At 32.9% G+C, this 19,974-nt stretch overlaps 1 protein-coding gene across 1 annotated transcript in view; it reads right to left on the bottom strand.

Moving 5' to 3' along the window:
• LOC149772767 (solute carrier family 2, facilitated glucose transporter member 3-like) overlaps window positions 1-19,974 on the bottom strand; it is a 73,832-nt gene that overhangs the window by 38,421 nt on the left and 15,437 nt on the right. Inside the window, exons 4-5 of the mRNA XM_089947306.1 lie at window positions 14,548-14,672; window positions 11,900-12,070 (exon numbers count right to left, since the gene is read on the bottom strand). Of these exons, the coding sequence (XP_089803432.1) occupies window positions 11,900-12,070; window positions 14,548-14,672 (296 nt within the window). The remainder of the gene's footprint in view (window positions 1-11,899; window positions 12,071-14,547; window positions 14,673-19,974) is intronic.

The raw sequence follows: 19,974 nt of genomic DNA, 5'->3' as shown, positions 1-19,974 counted from the left end.
GCTACAGTTAAGACACTTGATAGTCAAGAACAAAGACATCTAGTCTAGAATCAGGACACATGCTACAAAAAAGACACTTACTTGCCTATAATCAAGACAATTGCTACTATCAAGACACTTACTAGCCTAGAACCAAGACACTTACTAGACTAGAATCCAGACAAATGCAACAATCAAGACACATGCTAGTCTAGAATCAAGACGCTTGCAGGAATCATAGACACTTGTTAGTCTCAAATTCAGACACTTGCTACTCTAGAATCAAGACACTTGCAGGAATCATAGACACTTGTTAGTCTCAAATTAAGACACTTGCTAGTCTAGACTCAAGAAACCTGCTAGTCTAGAATCAAGACACATACTATAATCAAGAAACCTGCAAGTCTAGAATCAAGACACATACTATAATCAAGACACATGCTAGTCTAGAATCAAAACATGTGCTAGTCTAGAATCAAGACACATACTATAATCAAGACACATGCTAGTCTATAATCAAGACACATGCTAGTCTAGAATCAAGACACATACTATAATCAAGAAACCTGCAAGTCTAGAATCAAGACACATACTATAATCAAGACACATGCTAGTCTATAATCAAGACACGTGCTAGTCTAGAATCAAGACACATACTATAATCAAGACACATGCTAGTCTATAATCAAGACACGTGCTAGTCTAGAATCAAGACACATGCTAGTCTAGAATCAAGACACATGCTAGTCTAGAATTAAGACACACACTATAATCAAGACACATGCTAGTCTAGAATCAAGACACATGCTATTCTAGAATCAAGACACGTGCTAGTCTAGAATCAAGACACATGCTAGTCTAGAATCAAGACACATACTATAATCAAGAAACCTGCAAGTCTAGAATCAAGACACATACTATAATCAAGACATGCTAGTCTAGAATCAAGACACATGCTAGACTAGAATCAAGACACGTGCTAGTCTAGAATCAAGACACATACTATAATCAAGACACATGCTAGTCTAGAATCAAGACACATGCTAGTCTAGAATCAAGACATGTGCTAGTCTAGAATCAAGACACATACTATAATCAAGACACATGCTAGTCTAGAATCAAGACACATACTATAATCAAGAAACCTGCAAGTCTAGAATCAAGACACATAATATAATCAAGACACATGCTAGTCTAGAATCAAGACACGTGCTAGTCTAGAATCAAGACACATACGATAATCAAGACACATGCTAGTCTAGAATCAAGACACATGCTAGTCTAGAATCAAGACACGTTCTAGTCTAGAATCAAGACACATACTATAATCAAGACACATGCTAGTCTAGAATCAAGACACATACTATAATCAACAAACCTGCAAGTCTAGAATCAAGACACATACTATAATCAAGACACATGCTAGTCTAGAATCAAGACATGTGCTAGTCTAGAATCAAGACACATACTATAATCAAGACACATGCTAGTCTAGAATCAAGACACATGCTAGTCTAGAATCAAGACGTGCTAGTCTAGAATCAAGACACATACTATAATCAAGACACATGCTAGTCTATAATCAAGACACATGCTAGTCTAGAATCAAGACACATGCTAGTCTAGAATCAAGACACATACTATAATCAAGACACATGCTAGTCTAGAATCAAGACACGTGCTAGTCTAGAATCAAGACACATACTATAATCAAGACACATGCTAGTCTAGAATCAAGACACATGCTAGTCTAGAATCAAGACACGTGCTAGTCTAGAATCAAGACACATACTATAATCAAGACACATGCTAGTCTAGAATCAAGACACGTGCTAGTCTAGAATCAAGACACATGCTAGTCTAGAATCAAGACACATACTATAATCAAGACACATGCTAGTCTAGAATCAAGACACATGCTAGTCTAGAATCAAGACACATACTATAATCAAGACACATGCTAGTCTAGAATCAAGACACATGCTAGTCTAGAATCAAGACACGTGCTAGTCTAGAATCAAGACACATACTATAATCAAGACACATGTTAGTCTATAATCAAGACACATGCTAGTCAAGAATCAAGACACATACTATAATCAAGACACATGCTAGTCTAGAATCAAGATGCACACTATAATCAAGACACTTGCTAGTCTAGAATCAAGACACGTGCTATAATAAAGACACCTGCTAGCCTAGAATCTAGACACTTGCAGGAATCATAGACTCTTGCTAGTCTCAAATTAAGGCAATTGCTAGTCTAGAATCAAGACACTTGTTAGTCAAGAAAAAAGATATGGACTGGTCTAGAATCAAGACACATACTATAATCAAGACACCTGCTAGTCTAGAATCAAGACACATGCTATAATCAAGACACCTGCTAGCCTAGAATCAAGACACATGCTATAATCAAGACACCTGCTAGTCTAGAATCAAGACACATACTATAATCAAGACACATGCTAGTCTAGAATCAAGACACATACTATAATCAAGACACCTGCACATCTAGAATCAAGACACATACTATAATCAAGACACCTACTAGTCTAGAATCAAGACACATGCTGTAATCAAGACACCTGCTAGTCTAGAATCAAGACACATGCTAGCCTAGAATCAAGACACTGGCAGGAATTATAGACACGTGTTACTCTCGAATTAGGGCACTGGCTAGTCTAGAATAAAGATGCACGCTAGTATAGAATCATGACACATGCTACAATCAAGACACTTGCTAGTTGGATCAAGACACTTGCTAGGCTAACTTCAAGACATGCTACAATCAATAAAATTGCTAGTCTAGACTCAAGACTATTGCAACAATCAAGGCACTTGCTAATCTAGAATCAAGACACACGCTACAATTAAGACTCTTTTCAGCCTAGAATCAAGACACTTGCCAGTCTAGAATCAAGACACATGCAACAATCAAGACACTTGATAGTCAAGAACAAAGATACCTGCTAGTCTAGAATTAGGACACATGCTAGAATCAGGACACATTCTAGTCTAGACTCCAGACACATGCTAGAATCAGGACACATTCTAGTCTAGACTCAAGACACATGCTAGAATCAGGACACATTCTAGTCTAGACTCCAGACACATGCTAGAATCAGGACACATTCTAGTCTAGACTCAAGACACATGCTAGAATCAAGAAATTTGCTAGTCTGAATCAAGACACATGACAGAATCAAGACATTTGCTAGTCTTGAATCAAGACACTTGCCAGTCTAGAATCAAGACATGTGAAAGTCTTCAATCAAGAGCTAGAATCAAGGCAAATGCTAGAATCAAGACACATGTTGCAATCAAGAAATATGCACTAAAATAAAAAAGAAGCTGGGATCAATGCTAGAATTAGAACAAATGTTAGAATCAAGACACATGCTAGAATTAAGATACATGCTGGAATCAAGAGGCATTCTATAATTAAGAAATATGCTAGAAGCAATGTTAGAATCAAGACACTTGCTAGGATTAAGATACATGCTGGAATAAAGAGGATTTCTAACATTAACAACTATGCTAGAAAGCAGTGTTAGAATAAAGACACATGCTAGAATTAAGATACATGCTGGAATCAAGAGGCATTCTATAATTAAGAACTATGCTAGAAGCAGTGTTAGCATCAAGACACTTGCTAGGATTAAGACACATACTAGAATCAAAACACATGCTTAAATCTATGATATAGGCAAGACACATGACAGAATTAAGACACATACAAGAAACAAAAGCCATGATAGGAGACAGATAAAGGCTGCAATGAAGAGATATGCTATAAGTAAGACACATCCTAGAATCAAGATATATGCTAGATTCTGTATTAGAATCAAAAACACTAAAATAAAGATACATGACTGAACCAAGACCACTGCAAAAATCAAGACACATGTTAAAATCACAATACATACTAGAATCTATGACACACTCTAGAATCAAGACAAATGCTTAGCAATCTATGCTAGAATAAAAAATAGTACAATCAAGACACATTACAATCTATGCTTGAATCAAAACACATACTAGAACCTATGACAGATACTAGAATCAAGACATACTTAAATCAAGACACATGCTAAATTCCATGCTAAAATCAAGGCATGTTAAAACATGACACATGTTATGATCTATACTTGAATCAGGACACATACAAGAATCAAAACACATACTAGAATCTATGAATAAATGACACATACTTAAGTCAAGACACATGCTAGGATCTATACTAGAATCAATGACATATACTTAAGTCAAGACACATGTTAGAATCTATAGTAGAATCAATGACATATACTTAAGTCAAGACACATGCTAGGATCTATAGTAGAATCAATGACACATACTTAAGTCAAGACACATGCTAGAATCTATACTAGAATCAATGACATATACTTAAGTCAAGACACATGTTAGAATCTATAGTAGAATCAATGACATATACTTAAGTCAAGACACATGCTAGAATCTATAGTAGAATCAATGACACATACTTAAGTCAAGACACATGCTAGGATCTATACTAGAATCAATGATACATACTTAAGTCAAGACACATGTTAGAATCTATAGTAGAATCAATGACATATACTTAAGTCAAGACACATGCTAGAATCTATACTAGAATCAATGATATATACTTAAGTCAAGACACATGCTAGGATCTATAGTAGAATCAATGACATATACTTAAGTCAAGACACATGCTAGAATCTATACTAGAATCAATGACATATACTTAAGTCAAGACACATGCTAGAATCTATAGTAGAATCAATGACACATACTTAAGTCAAGACACATGCTAGGATCTATACTAGAATCAATGATACATACTTAAGTCAAGACACATGCTAGAATCTATAGTAGAATCAATGACACATACTTAAGTCAAGACACATGCTAGAATCTATAGTAGAATCAATGACATATACTTAAGTCAAGACACATGCTAGGATCTATACTAGAATCAATGACATATACTTAAGTCAAGACACATGCTAGGATCTATAGTAGAATCAATGACATATACTTAAGTCAAGACACATGCTAGAATCTATACTAGAATCAATGACATATACTTAAGTCAAGACACATGCTAGGATCTATACTAGAATCAATGACATATACTTAAGTCAAGACACATGTTAGAATCTATAGTAGAATCAATGACACATACTTAAGTCAAGACACATGCTAGAATCTATAGTAGAATCAATGACATATACTTAAGTCAAGACACATGCTAGGATCTATACTAGAATCAATGACATATACTTAAGTCAAGACACATGCTAGGATCTATAGTAGAATCAATGACACATACTTAAGTCAAGACACATGCTAGGATCTATACTAGAATCAATGACATATACTTAAGTCAAGACACATGCTAGGATCTATAGTAGAATCAATGACATATACTTAAGTCAAGACACATGCTAGGATCTATACTAGAATCAATGACATATACTTAAGTCAAGACACATGTTAGAATCTATAGTAGAATCAATGACACATACTTAAGTCAAGACACATGCTAGGATCTATACTAGAATCAATGATACATACTTAAGTCAAGACACATGTTAGAATCTATAGTAGAATCAATGACATATACTTAAGTCAAGACACATGCTAGGATCTATAGTAGAATCAATGACATATACTTAAGTCAAGACACATGCTAGAATCTATAGTAGAATCAATGACATATACTTAAGTCAAGACACATGCTAGGATCTATACTAGAATCAATGACACATACTTAAGTCAAGACACATGCTAGGATCTATACTAGAATCAATGATACATACTTAAGTCAAGACACATGTTAGAATCTATAGTAGAATCAATGATATATACTTAAGTCAAGACACATGCTAGAATCTATACTAGAATCAATGATACATACTTAAGTCAAGACACATGCTAGAATCTATACTAGAATCAATGACACATACTTAAGTCAAGACACATGCTAGGATCTATACTAGAATCAATGACACATACTTAAGTCAAGACACATGTTAGAATCTATAGTAGAATCAATGACATATACTTAAGTCAAGACACATGCTAGAATCTATACTAGAATCAATGACACATACTTAAGTCAAGACACATGCTAGGATCTATAGTAGAATCAATGACATATACTTAAGTCAAGACACATGCTAGAATCTATACTAGAATCAATGACATATACTTAAGTCAAGACACATGCTAGGATCTATAGTAGAATCAATGACATATACTTAAGTCAAGACACATGCTAGAATCTATAGTAGAATCAATGACATATACTTAAGTCAAGACACATGCTAGGATCTATACTAGAATCAATGACACATACTTAAGTCAAGACACATGCTAGGATCTATACTAGAATCAATGATACATACTTAAGTCAAGACACATGTTAGAATCTATAGTAGAATCAATGATATATACTTAAGTCAAGACACATGCTAGGATCTATAGTAGAATCAATGACATATACTTAAGTCAAGACACATGCTAGAATCTATAGTAGAATCAATGACATATACTTAAGTCAAGACACATGCTAGGATCTATACTAGAATCAATGACACATACTTAAGTCAAGACACATGTTAGAATCTATACTAGAATCAATGACACATACTTAAGTCAAGACACATGCTAGGATCTATACTAGAATCAATGACACATACTTAAGTCAAGACACATGTTAGAATCTATAGTAGAATCAATGACATATACTTAAGTCAAGACACATGCTAGAATCTATACTAGAATCAATGACACATACTTAAGTCAAGACACATGCTAGGATCTATAGTAGAATCAATGACATATACTTAAGTCAAGACACATGCTAGAATCTATAGTAGAATCAATGACATATACTTAAGTCAAGACACTTGCTAGGATCTATACTAGAATCAATGACATATACTTAAGTCAAGACACATGCTAGAATCTATACTAGAATCAATGATATATACTTAAGTCAAGACACATGCTAGGATCTATAGTAGAATCAATGACATATACTTAAGTCAAGACACATGCTAGAATCTATAGTAGAATCAATGACATATACTTAAGTCAAGACACATGCTAGGATCTATACTAGAATCAATGATATATACTTAAGTCAAGACACATGCTAGAATCTATAGTAGAATCAATGACACATACTTAAGTCAAGACACATGCTAGGATCTATACTAGAATCAATGACACATACTTAAGTCAAGACACATGTTAGAATCTATAGTAGAATCAATGACATATACTTAAGTCAAGACACATGCTAGGATCTATAGTAGAATCAATGACATATACTTAAGTCAAGACACATGTTAGAATCTATAGTAGAATCAATGACATATACTTAAGTCAAGACACATGCTAGGATCTATACTAGAATCAATGACATATACTTAAGTCAAGACACATGCTAGAATCTATAGTAGAATCAATGACATATACTTAAGTCAAGACACATGCTAGGATCTATACTAGAATCAATGACATATACTTAAGTCAAGACACATGTTAGAATCTATACTAGAATCAATGACATATACTTAAGTCAAGACACATGTTAGAATCTATAGTAGAATCAATGACATATACTTAAGTCAAGACACATGCTAGAATCTATACTAGAATCAATGACATATACTTAAGTCAAGACACATGCTAGGATCTATACTAGAATCAATGACATATACTTAAGTCAAGACACATGCTAGGATCTATACTAGAATCAATGACATATACTTAAGTCAAGACACATGCTAGGATCTATACTAGAATCAATGATACATACTTAAGTCAAGACACATGCTAGGATCTATAGTAGAATCAATGACATATACTTAAGTCAAGACACATGTTAGAATCTATAGTAGAATCAATGACATATACTTAAGTCAAGACACATGCTAGAATCTATACTAGAATCAATGACATATACTTAAGTCAAGACACATGCTAGGATCTATACTAGAATCAATGATACATACTTAAGTCAAGACACATGCTAGAATCTATACTAGAATCAATGACATATACTTAAGTCAAGACACATGCTAGAATCTATAGTAGAATCAATGATACATACTTAAGTCAAGACACATGCTAGAATCTATACTAGAATCAATGACATATACTTAAGTCAAGACACATGCTAGAATCTATACTAGAATCAATGATACATACTTAAGTCAAGACACATGCTAGGATCTATACTAGAATCAATGACATATACTTAAGTCAAGACACATGCTAGAATCTATACTAGAATCAATGATACATACTTAAGTCAAGACACATGCTAGAATCTATACTAGAATCAATGACATATACTTAAGTCAAGACACATGCTAGAATCTATACTAGAATCAATGATACATACTTAAGTCAAGACACATGCTAGGATCTATACTAGAATCAATGACATATACTTAAGTCAAGACACATGCTAGAATCTATAGTAGAATCAATGATACATACTTAAGTCAAGACACATGCTAGGATCTATACTAGAATCAATGACACATACTTAAGTCAAGACACATGCTAGAATCTATAGTAGAATCAATGACATATACTTAAGTCAAGACACATGCTAGGATCTATAGTAGAATCAATGACATATACTTAAGTCAAGACACATGCTAGGATCTATACTAGAATCAATGACACATACTTAAGTCAAGACACATGCTAGGATCTATACTAGAATCAATGACACATACTTAAGTCAAGACACATGCTAGAATCTATACTAGAATCAATGACACATACTTAAGTCAAGACACATGCTAGGATCTATAGTAGAATCAATGACATATACTTAAGTCAAGACACATGCTAGAATCTATAGTAGAATCAATGACATATACTTAAGTCAAGACACATGCTAGGATCTATACTAGAATCAATGATATATACTTAAGTCAAGACACATGCTAGAATCTATAGTAGAATCAATGACACATACTTAAGTCAAGACACATGCTAGGATCTATACTAGAATCAATGACACATACTTAAGTCAAGACACATGTTAGAATCTATACTAGAATCAATGACACATACTTAAGTCAAGACACATGCTAGGATCTATACTAGAATCAATGACACATACTTAAGTCAAGACACATGCTAGAATCTATAGTAGAATCAATGACACATACTTAAGTCAAGACACATGCTAGGATCTATAGTAGAATCAATGACATATACTTAAGTCAAGACACATGCTAGAATCTATAGTAGAATCAATGACATATACTTAAGTCAAGACACATGCTAGGATCTATACTAGAATCAATGACATATACTTAAGTCAAGACACATGCTAGGATCTATACTAGAATCAATGACATATACTTAAGTCAAGACACATGCTAGAATCTATACTAGAATCAATGATATATACTTAAGTCAAGACACATGCTAGGATCTATAGTAGAATCAATGACATATACTTAAGTCAAGACACATGCTAGAATCTATAGTAGAATCAATGACATATACTTAAGTCAAGACACATGCTAGGATCTATACTAGAATCAATGATATATACTTAAGTCAAGACACATGCTAGAATCTATAGTAGAATCAATGACACATACTTAAGTCAAGACACATGCTAGGATCTATACTAGAATCAATGACACATACTTAAGTCAAGACACATGTTAGAATCTATAGTAGAATCAATGACATATACTTAAGTCAAGACACATGCTAGGATCTATACTAGAATCAATGATACATACTTAAGTCAAGACACATGCTAGAATCTATACTAGAATCAATGACACATACTTAAGTCAAGACACATGTTAGAATCTATAGTAGAATCAATGACATATACTTAAGTCAAGACACATGCTAGGATCTATACTAGAATCAATGATACATACTTAAGTCAAGACACATGCTAGGATCTATACTAGAATCAATGACATATACTTAAGTCAAGACACATGCTAGAATCTATAGTAGAATCAATGATACATACTTAAGTCAAGACACATGCTAGGATCTATACTAGAATCAATGACACATACTTAAGTCAAGACACATGCTAGAATCTATACTAGAATCAATGACACATACTTAAGTCAAGACACATGTTAGAATCTATAGTAGAATCAATGACACATACTTAAGTCAAGACACATGCTAGGATCTATACTAGAATCAATGATATATACTTAAGTCAAGACACATGCTAGAATCTATGGTACATACTAGAATCAAGACATTACAAAATCTATGCTAGAATCAAGACAAATGAAAATCATGACATATATAACAATCAAGACATGTGAAGGAAATCAAGACATGCAAAACACAAGACACATGTTACAATCTATGCTATAATCAAGACATGTAATGGAATCAAGACATGTGATGGAATCTAGACATGCAAAACTCAAGACACATGCTACAATCTATGCTATAATCAAGACGTGATGGAATCTAGACATGCAAAACTCAAGACACATGTTACAATCTATGCTATAATCAAGACGTTATGGAATCTAGACATGCAAAACTCAAGATATATGTTACAATCTATGCTATAATCAAGACGTGATGGAATCAAGACACATGATGTTATCAATATGCACAGAATCAAGACACATGCTGGAATCTATGCTAGAATGAAGACAAGCCAGAATCAAACTAAAGGACAGAATAAGGACAAACTAGAATCAAGATGTGAACTAGAATCAAGAAACAAACTAGAATCAAGATACAAACTAGAATCAAGATACAAACTAGAATCAAGACAAAACTTGAATCAAGACACAAACTTGAATCAAGACAACTAGAATCAAGACAGACTAGAATCAAGACAAACTAGAATCAAGACACAAACTTGAATCAAGACAACTAGAATCAAGACAAACTAGAATCAAGACAAAAACTTGAATCAAGACAACTAGAATCAAGACAAACTAGAATCAAGATACAAATTATAATCAAGGCAAACCATATTAATGACAAACTAGAATCAACAGAATCAAGACAAACTATAACGAAGATATATGTTAGAATCAAGCCATGTACTAACATGAAGACAAGCCAGAATCAAACTACATGCTAGAATGAAGACAAACTAGAATCAAGACAAAACTAGAATCAAGATAAAACTAGAATCAAGATACAAACTAGAATCAAGATATTAACTAGAATCAAGACTCACTAGAATCAAGACTCACTAGAATTAAGACAAAACTAGAATCAAGATACAAACTAGAATCAAGACATTAATTAGAATCAAGACTCACTAGAATTAAGACAAAACTAGAATCATAACAGACTAGAATCAAGATACAAGCTAGAATCAAGGCAGACTAGAATCAAGATACATGCTAGAATCAAGAAAAAAACTAGAATCATGACAAAACTAGAATCAAGACTAGAATCAAGATACAAACTAGAACCAAGACAAACCAGAATCAAGATACTAGAATCAAGAATACTAGAATAAAGACATGTACTACAATCAAGTCACAATGTTAGAAGTGGTTATTTTTATTCAATTTTTAACCCAAGTGAAAAAAATGTGCTTATTAAAGTGTGTACTGATATTACACTAAATATAGTAACTACTGTAAAGTAAGGTATTTGACTAAAAGTCTGAATCATTTAACTTTCTCAAAACTGTCTTTGGCTTTCCTTTCCGCAACCAAGCTCAGCAACCTTCCTGAGAAAATTTTTCTATTTGATGGATACATACATCCTAATTTCATATGCACCAAATACTTTCCAACTAATAAATTTACACTTAATTAACGCATGCATCAGTGAGATTGCATAATCCCCCATTTCCTAGAAAAAAGCAGAATAGTTATGATTACAATACATGTTTATAACGACATACCAACAGCAAACTGCCACAGATCATCAGTCCCCAGGACATAACTCAGGCCAAGAATTTGTGATATCATAACTCCAGAACAGATTGCTAACTGGTTTAATGTCCCACAAAATCCACGCAGAGAAAGAGGTGCAATTTCTGATAAATACAGTGGTGCAATCCCAGTGTTAATACCTGAAAGGTGATACAAATATTTTATCATAACTGTTAACTTCATTTACAATACATTCATCTATAATACTGCAAATTGCCATACACATCATATGGTAACTTTCAGTGTTTTATACATCTCCCCAGTTATAATTAAATTCACATATAACAAAAAGGTCTTTTCTCCTTGTGTTCCTTTATACAAAGCTTCTAATGTACTCTATATACTCGCATATAAGACAAGTCCAACTGCAAACTGCACTGACCAAGATCTTCTGGTGTATTATGGTTCTGTGCAGTTTGTTAGGAGTTGTCAGTAGAACAAATAATACAGACCCTGATCTACAGGTGTATTATGATATGGCAGGTCAGGATCTTTGTTGTTTGCAATTTGACTTGACTTATAAGTGAGTATATATGGATATGTTACAAGTGCTGTCTGGGGACAGCAAAAAACTCACCTGTACGGGGTGGCCAGACTAAATGGTGGAGGAAGAACCCAGGAAAACCAAGAACCACTGACCAATGGCAAGCTTCATCACATGCTTACATTGGCTGAGCCTGAGACTCAGACACACATGGACAGAGAAGAGATGGCAGTGGTTGGTAAAGGCAAACACTTTAGTTAGTCTCCACTATGAAGAGTATTCAAAGGAGTAATAGAAGGCATAAAACTATTGGAAGACTGATCTTTCATGGGTGTATATTGACCAATCAGTAAATACCTTGAAAAAGCAACAATTCACACTTAAGTTAACAAGGGTGATAAAACAGAGATTGTCCATATTTTCAGTCTAAAAGAATCAAAATCTTCCCTGTTGGGCCATTTCAGAAACACAGTATATAACCTGACCAAAGTCCAAGATTCATTAAAAATGAAAATATGCGAAGTCCTTAGATCTCTCCTTATCCATACTGAGAACACAACAATTATGCATACCCATGTTACTTGATGTCACACTAAAAGTTTAAACTTAAAGTGAAGTTAAGATCTGAAACATATTAACACATCAGACCTAGTCAAACTAAAACAGCTTAAATATCTGGAAGTTAAATAAATATCCAGCTAACTCCCAACAAGCTCAGCTAATTAAATGCTAGTGAGGAATTTTCAATGCTTCTGATGAGGCTTCTATCAACAGTTGATCACAGTACTTCGTACAATGCATTTCTCTAAGCACTACTTCTCAGCTTAGAAGTATTAGTTTGTTTAAGCTGACTAAACAAGTGAACTATTAAGTTGATAACTAGTCTTACTCTTCATTAAACACCTGTAGTTCTTTTGTTCCCATTGTTTGACATTTTCTAGACAGTAATCAGCAAATGAATTCCACTAGATTTCACACTCCTACTTGTATATTTGATCTAGTCATGAGTCTATATATTGACTGTAGCTTAGATGAAGTTTACTCTCTCACAAAGATATACATTGTAATTGGATTAAATTCAATGCATTATCATGAATATAACTGGAAGTGCCAAATACATGCAACAAGTGTGGTACCCACCATGAGAAAATGCCAAATTTACAGTGCTGAAAAAATTGAGAAATAAAAAGTCTAACTGTCCTAAACTAGTGGGTTACAAATGTTCCAACTGTTGAGTGTAACAAATAAATTAAACTTTATCAATTGGGCATATATATGTTAAGTATATCTATACTGTATTCTTAACTTTTGTCCATGAGTAAATAATGTAATTTAAAATAATGGTCTTCTGTAAACGTGTTTAGATGACTAACTTTTGTTCATGTCTGTAAATAATATGATGATAAAGCTTTTTGATTTCATAATATTCTAGAAACAGACTTACTTGCAATTTGATTGGAATTTGTCTTTGGAATGACTCACATCTAAGTCAAGTGAAATAGGGATTTGATAAACTGGGATTTGATAAACAAATAATTCATTACTCTTTTAAGATCAGTCTGTGCAAATCCTTTACAGTTGTGACTTGAGTGGAATTATTTATTTAATTACTCACTGGAACTACTAAGTGCCCACTGAGTTTGGATTAACACAATGTTTTGAAATTATTGTGAACTCATTCCAAAACATTCTTGATTATATCATTGTCATACATCAGGACATTCAAGACTACTGAAATTTATTTGGAACATTCTAAACTTCTGGACAAGTGATATGACATTTAGGATTATTTGGGATTTAATTCACACTACTATAAGTGTCTCTTAAATATTTGCTTTGTATTGCAGAGAAATAAATAACTTGTTGATTTAACTTAAATTGTTTGTTTCTGTCATGTGTATTAAGACCACAAGTCATAATAATATCTTTCCCTAGCCTAAATTTTACCTTCAAATATACTTATTTCATAAAAGATACATGAAAACCACTGAATACCTTCAATATTTTATTTTTCAAGGTATGTAGAATATAAAAATCATTTGGAATGATTAACCGTGACATGGGTCTTTTTTTCCTTCTTATGAAGTCCTGAAACCCAAGTGCAATGTTTTCAATTGTCCATTATAGTGTTACCTGCATTCAGACCAATGATGAATCTCCCTCCAATCAGCATTTCATAGGACTTGGCATACTTGGAAGAAAACAAGACCATGGCTCCAATCACAGCCAGGACATTGTTCCTCAGCAAAGCTCCACGCCTAACACCATCCAAAACAAATTAATAAACAGAAACAAATAAAAACTAGTCAATATTCAAACACAAAATAATCATAACTGAAAAATGGTCTCATTTTAATAATTTAGTTTTATGTAGATGACTTCTCAAGGAATGATATTTCATTTATCTTCACTCACATGTTGCATGTTTCTTTCATTCTTTGCTGTAAACAGTGTAAACACAATTAAATGTCAAAGAGTCATCACATAGAAAAATTCCCATCATCACTCTGTTAGACAGACAAATTCCCATCAACATTCTATTAGACATAGACAAGTTCCCACCAACACTCTGTTAGACATAGATAAGTTCTTATCATCACTATGTTAGATATAGACATATTCCCATCAACACTCTATTAGACAAAGACAAGTTCTCAACATCACTCTATTAGACAAAGACAAGTTCTCAACATCACTCTGTTAGACATAGACAAGTTCTCATCATCACTCTGATAGACATATGCAAGTTCTCAACATCACTCTGATAGACAAAGACAAGTTCTCATCATCACTCTGATAGACAGACAATTTCTCATTATCACTCTGTTAGACCTAGACAAGTTCTCATCATCACTGTTAGACATAGACAAGTTCTCATCATTACTACGTTAGACAGAGAAAAGTTCTCAGTATCACTCTGTTAGACATAGACATATTCCCATCAACACTCTATTAGACAAAGACAAGTTCTCAACATCACTCTGTTAGACAAAGACAAATTCCCATCATCACTGAGTTAGACAAAGACAAGTACTAACCATCACTCTGTTAGACAAAGACAAGTTATAACCATCACTGGTAGACACAGACAAGTTCTCATAATGACTCTGTTAGACATAGACAAGTTCTCATCATCACTCTGTTAGACATAGTCATGTTCTTATCATCACTCTGTTAGACACAGACAAGTTCTCATCATTACAATGTTAGACTGAGAAAAGTTCTCATCATCACTCTGTTAGACATAGACAAGTTCTCATCATCACTCTATTAGACAAAGACAAGTTTTCATCATCACTCTGTTAGACATAGACAAGTTCTTATCATTACTATGTTAGACATAAATATTCTCATCATCACTCTGTTAGACATAGACAAGTTCTCATCATCACTGTTAGACAGACAAATTCCCATCATCACTCTGTTAGACACAGACAAATTCCCATCATTACTCTGTTGGACATAGACAAATTCACATCATCACTCTGTTACACATAGACGAGTTCTCATCATCATTCATTAGAAATTTAAAAAAATCCCATCATCACTCTGTTAGACACAGGCAAATTCCCATCATCACTCTGTTAGACATAGACAAGTTCTCATCATCACTATGTGTGACAAATTCCCATCATCACTGTTAGACATAGACAAGTTCTCATCATCACTCTGTTAGACATGCTCTCATCACTCTGTCACAAATAAAAAAGTTCTCATCATCACTGTTAGACACATAAATATTCTCTTCATGACTCTGTAAGATATGGACAAGTTCTCATCATCACTGGTTAGACATAAAGTATGAACTGATGAATAAAATATGTTTGCCATCAAATCTGCACAGTAAATGTTCTCAAATCATAACCACTTAGGAGATAGGGAATCAACCAAAACCTAGTTAATTTTAAGGCATGTTTTTTGCAGTATGGACACTGGATGTATTTTATTACCCATCATGCTTATTATGTGTACCAATTAGATACTGGATGTATTTTATTACCATTATGCATATTCTGTGAACACTGGATGTATTTTATTATCCATCATGCTAATTCTATATACTGGTAGGATAGTTATTCTGAATACTAATTGAACACAGGATATATTTTATTACCCACCATGTTTATTTGGTGTACCAGTTGGGTTCTCATGTATTTTATTACTCATCACGCTTATTCTGTCGTTGTTGTTGTTGTTGAAAGGTTTAATGCCATTTTTCAGCACATGATAGGCTATACATGGTGGCCAGTATTAATGGTGGAGAAAGAACACGGGAAATCCCCGGAAAGAACCACCGACCCTCGAGAAGCTACTGGCAAGCTTTCTCACATACCCACATTGGCTTAATCCGAGACTCGAACCCACGCAGACAGAGGTGAGATGGCAGTGATCCATAACGGACAGCGCTTTAGATCACTCGGCCACTCAGGGCCCCCTTATTCTGTCTAAATTTTGGATACTTGATGATTTTATTACCAATCATGCTTATTCTGTGTACCAATTGGTCATTGGATGTATTTTATTACCCATCATGCTTATCCTGTGTACAGGTCGGATACTGGATGTATTTTATTATGCATGTCACTGAATAAGACAAGAAATAACTTGGTTTTGCCTTAAAACGATTTGATCATTTTTTTGTCGTACATGCGTAAAACATTAGCTAAAGTGGATAATTGTTTTTCTAGCTAAGCAACTGAACTAGCATGTATCTTGTTGTAGATCACTTGCAGCGAGACACAAAAAGCACGGTATGCACGGGTATTTTACCCTTACTAATACTCATTCTCCTGTAGATTTAAGACAAGTTTCTTCTCTAATGGTCTTTTGGATCTTGTCAAGGAGTGTACATTCTCCTTTTTTGTTCTACTGCCATAGGGGTAAGTATTACATTTTTATTTTATTTGATATGTGAAGCATATTCAGTTTTTAATTGTTGTAGGGTGAAATGTTGCCTTTTTGGAAATGTTACAAGTTGCTATTAAGAGTTTAATTTAGTAGCATGTACCTATAGATTTTAATCCTGTACCTGTTATTACGACCAGTTTGGTTTTATTGTAGCTATATGTGCATCATGTGTGTACTGATATATCAAGCTGTGGGCCTGGCTGTCTGTATGTCTGTATGGGGTAGCAAGCTGGTGTGACCATCAAGGCCATACAAGGACGGAACTGCTGATTTGTAAACTTGTGCACATGGTGGATCCATGAAGGGTGTCTGTGGCCAATACAAGTGTGAGCCAACCCAAGAATTCAGGAGAACTGTATGATTTGACAATGGACACGTTTGCAAGTTTTTACAAGTATTGAGTGATACAGCTCTACAAATCACTGAATCACAAGTCAAATGTTTGTCAAGAGTCATATGTTTGTTTCAACTGATCGTTTCAATTGAGTACAATTGAGTCATTTTCATTACACGAGATTATTTGAATTTTAATTTCATTACATGAGATTATGTGAATCTTACTTTCATTACATGAGATTATGTGAATCTTACTTTCATTACATGAGATTATATGAATCTTACTTTCAATACATGAGATTATGTGAATCTTACTTTCATTACATGAGATTATTTGAATCTTACTTTCATTACATGAGATTATATGAATCTTACTTTCATTACATGAGATTATATGAACCTTACTTTCATTACATGAGATTATTTGAAACTTACTTTCATTACATGAGATTATGTGAATCTTACTTTCATTACATGAGATTATTTGAATCTTACTTTCATTACATGAGATTATATGAATCTTACTTTCATTACATGAGATTATATGAATGTTACTTTCATTACATGAGATTATTTGAATCTTACTTTCATTACATGAGATTATATGAATCTTACTTTCATTACATGAGATTATATGAATCTTACTTTCATTACATGAGATTATGTGAATCTTACTTTCATTACATGAGATTATGTGAATCTTACTTTCATTACATGAGATTATATGAATCTTACTTTCATTACATGAGATTATGTGAATCTTACTTTCACTACATGAGATTATGTGAATCTTACTTTCATTACATGAGATTATTTGAATCTTACTTTCACTACATGAGATTATATTAATCTTACTTTCATTACATGAGATTGTATGAATCTTACTTTCACTACATGAGATTATATTAATCTTACTTTCATTACATGAGATTGTATGAATCTTACTTTCATTACATGAGATTATATTAATCTTACTTTCATTACACGAGATTGTATGAATCTTACTTTCATTACATGAGATTGTATGAATCTTACTTTCATTACATGAGATTATATTAATCTTACTTTCATTACATGAGATTATATGAACCTTACTTTCATTACATGAGATTATTTGAAACTTACTTTCATTACATGAGATTATGTGAATCTTACTTTCACTACATGAGATTATATTAATCTTACGTTCATTACATGAGATTATATGAATCTTACTTTCACTACATGAGATTATATTAATCTTACTTTCATTACATGAGATTGTATGAATCTTACTTTCATTACATGAGATTATATTAATCTTACTTTCATTACACGAGATTGTATGAATCTTACTTTCATTACATGAGATTGTATGAATCTTACTTTCATTACATGAGATTATATGAATCTTACTTTCATTACATGAGATTATATGAACCTTACTTTCATTACATGAGATTATTTGAAACTTACTTTCATTACATGAGATTATGTGAACGTTACTTTCATTACATGAGATTATACGAATCTTACTTTCATTACATGAGATTATATGAATGTTACTTTCATTACATGAGATTATTTGAATCTTACTTTCATTACATGAGATTATATGAATCTTACCTTCATTACATGAGATTATATGAATCTTACTTTCATTACATGAGATTATGTGAATCTTACTTTCATTACATGAGATTATGTGAATCTTACTTTCATTACATGAGATTATGTGAATCTTACTTTCACTACATGAGATTATGTGAATCTTACTTTCATTACATGAGATTATTTGAATCTTACCTTCACTACATGAGATTATATTAATCTTACTTTCATTACATGAGATTATATGAATCTTACTTTCACTACATGAGATTATATTAATCTTACTTTCATTACATGAGATTGTATGAATCTTACTTTCATTACATGAGATTATATTAATCTTACTTTCATTACACGAGATTGTATGAATCTTACTTTCATTACATGAGATTGTATGAATCTTACTTTCATTACATGAGATTATATTAATCTTACTTTCATTACATGAGATTGTATGAATCTTACTTTCATTACATGAGATTATATTAATCTTACTTTCATTACATGAGATTGTATGAATCTTACTTTCATTACATGAGATTATGTGAATCTTACTTTCATTACATGAGATTATATGAATCTTACTTTCATTACATGAGATTATGTGAATCTTACTTTCATTACATGAGATTATGTGAATCTTACTTTCATTACATGAGATTATGTGAATCTTACTTTCATTACATGAGATTATGTGTGAATCTTACTTTCATTACATGAGATTAT

The sequence above is a fragment of the Sinohyriopsis cumingii genome, unplaced genomic scaffold (assembly GCF_028554795.1).
Source record: "Sinohyriopsis cumingii isolate HCF-2022 unplaced genomic scaffold, ASM2855479v2 utg001176l, whole genome shotgun sequence".
In the NCBI taxonomy this organism is placed as follows: Eukaryota; Metazoa; Mollusca; class Bivalvia; order Unionida; family Unionidae; genus Sinohyriopsis; species Sinohyriopsis cumingii.
This window is presented reverse-complemented; position numbering and strand designations above follow the sequence as displayed.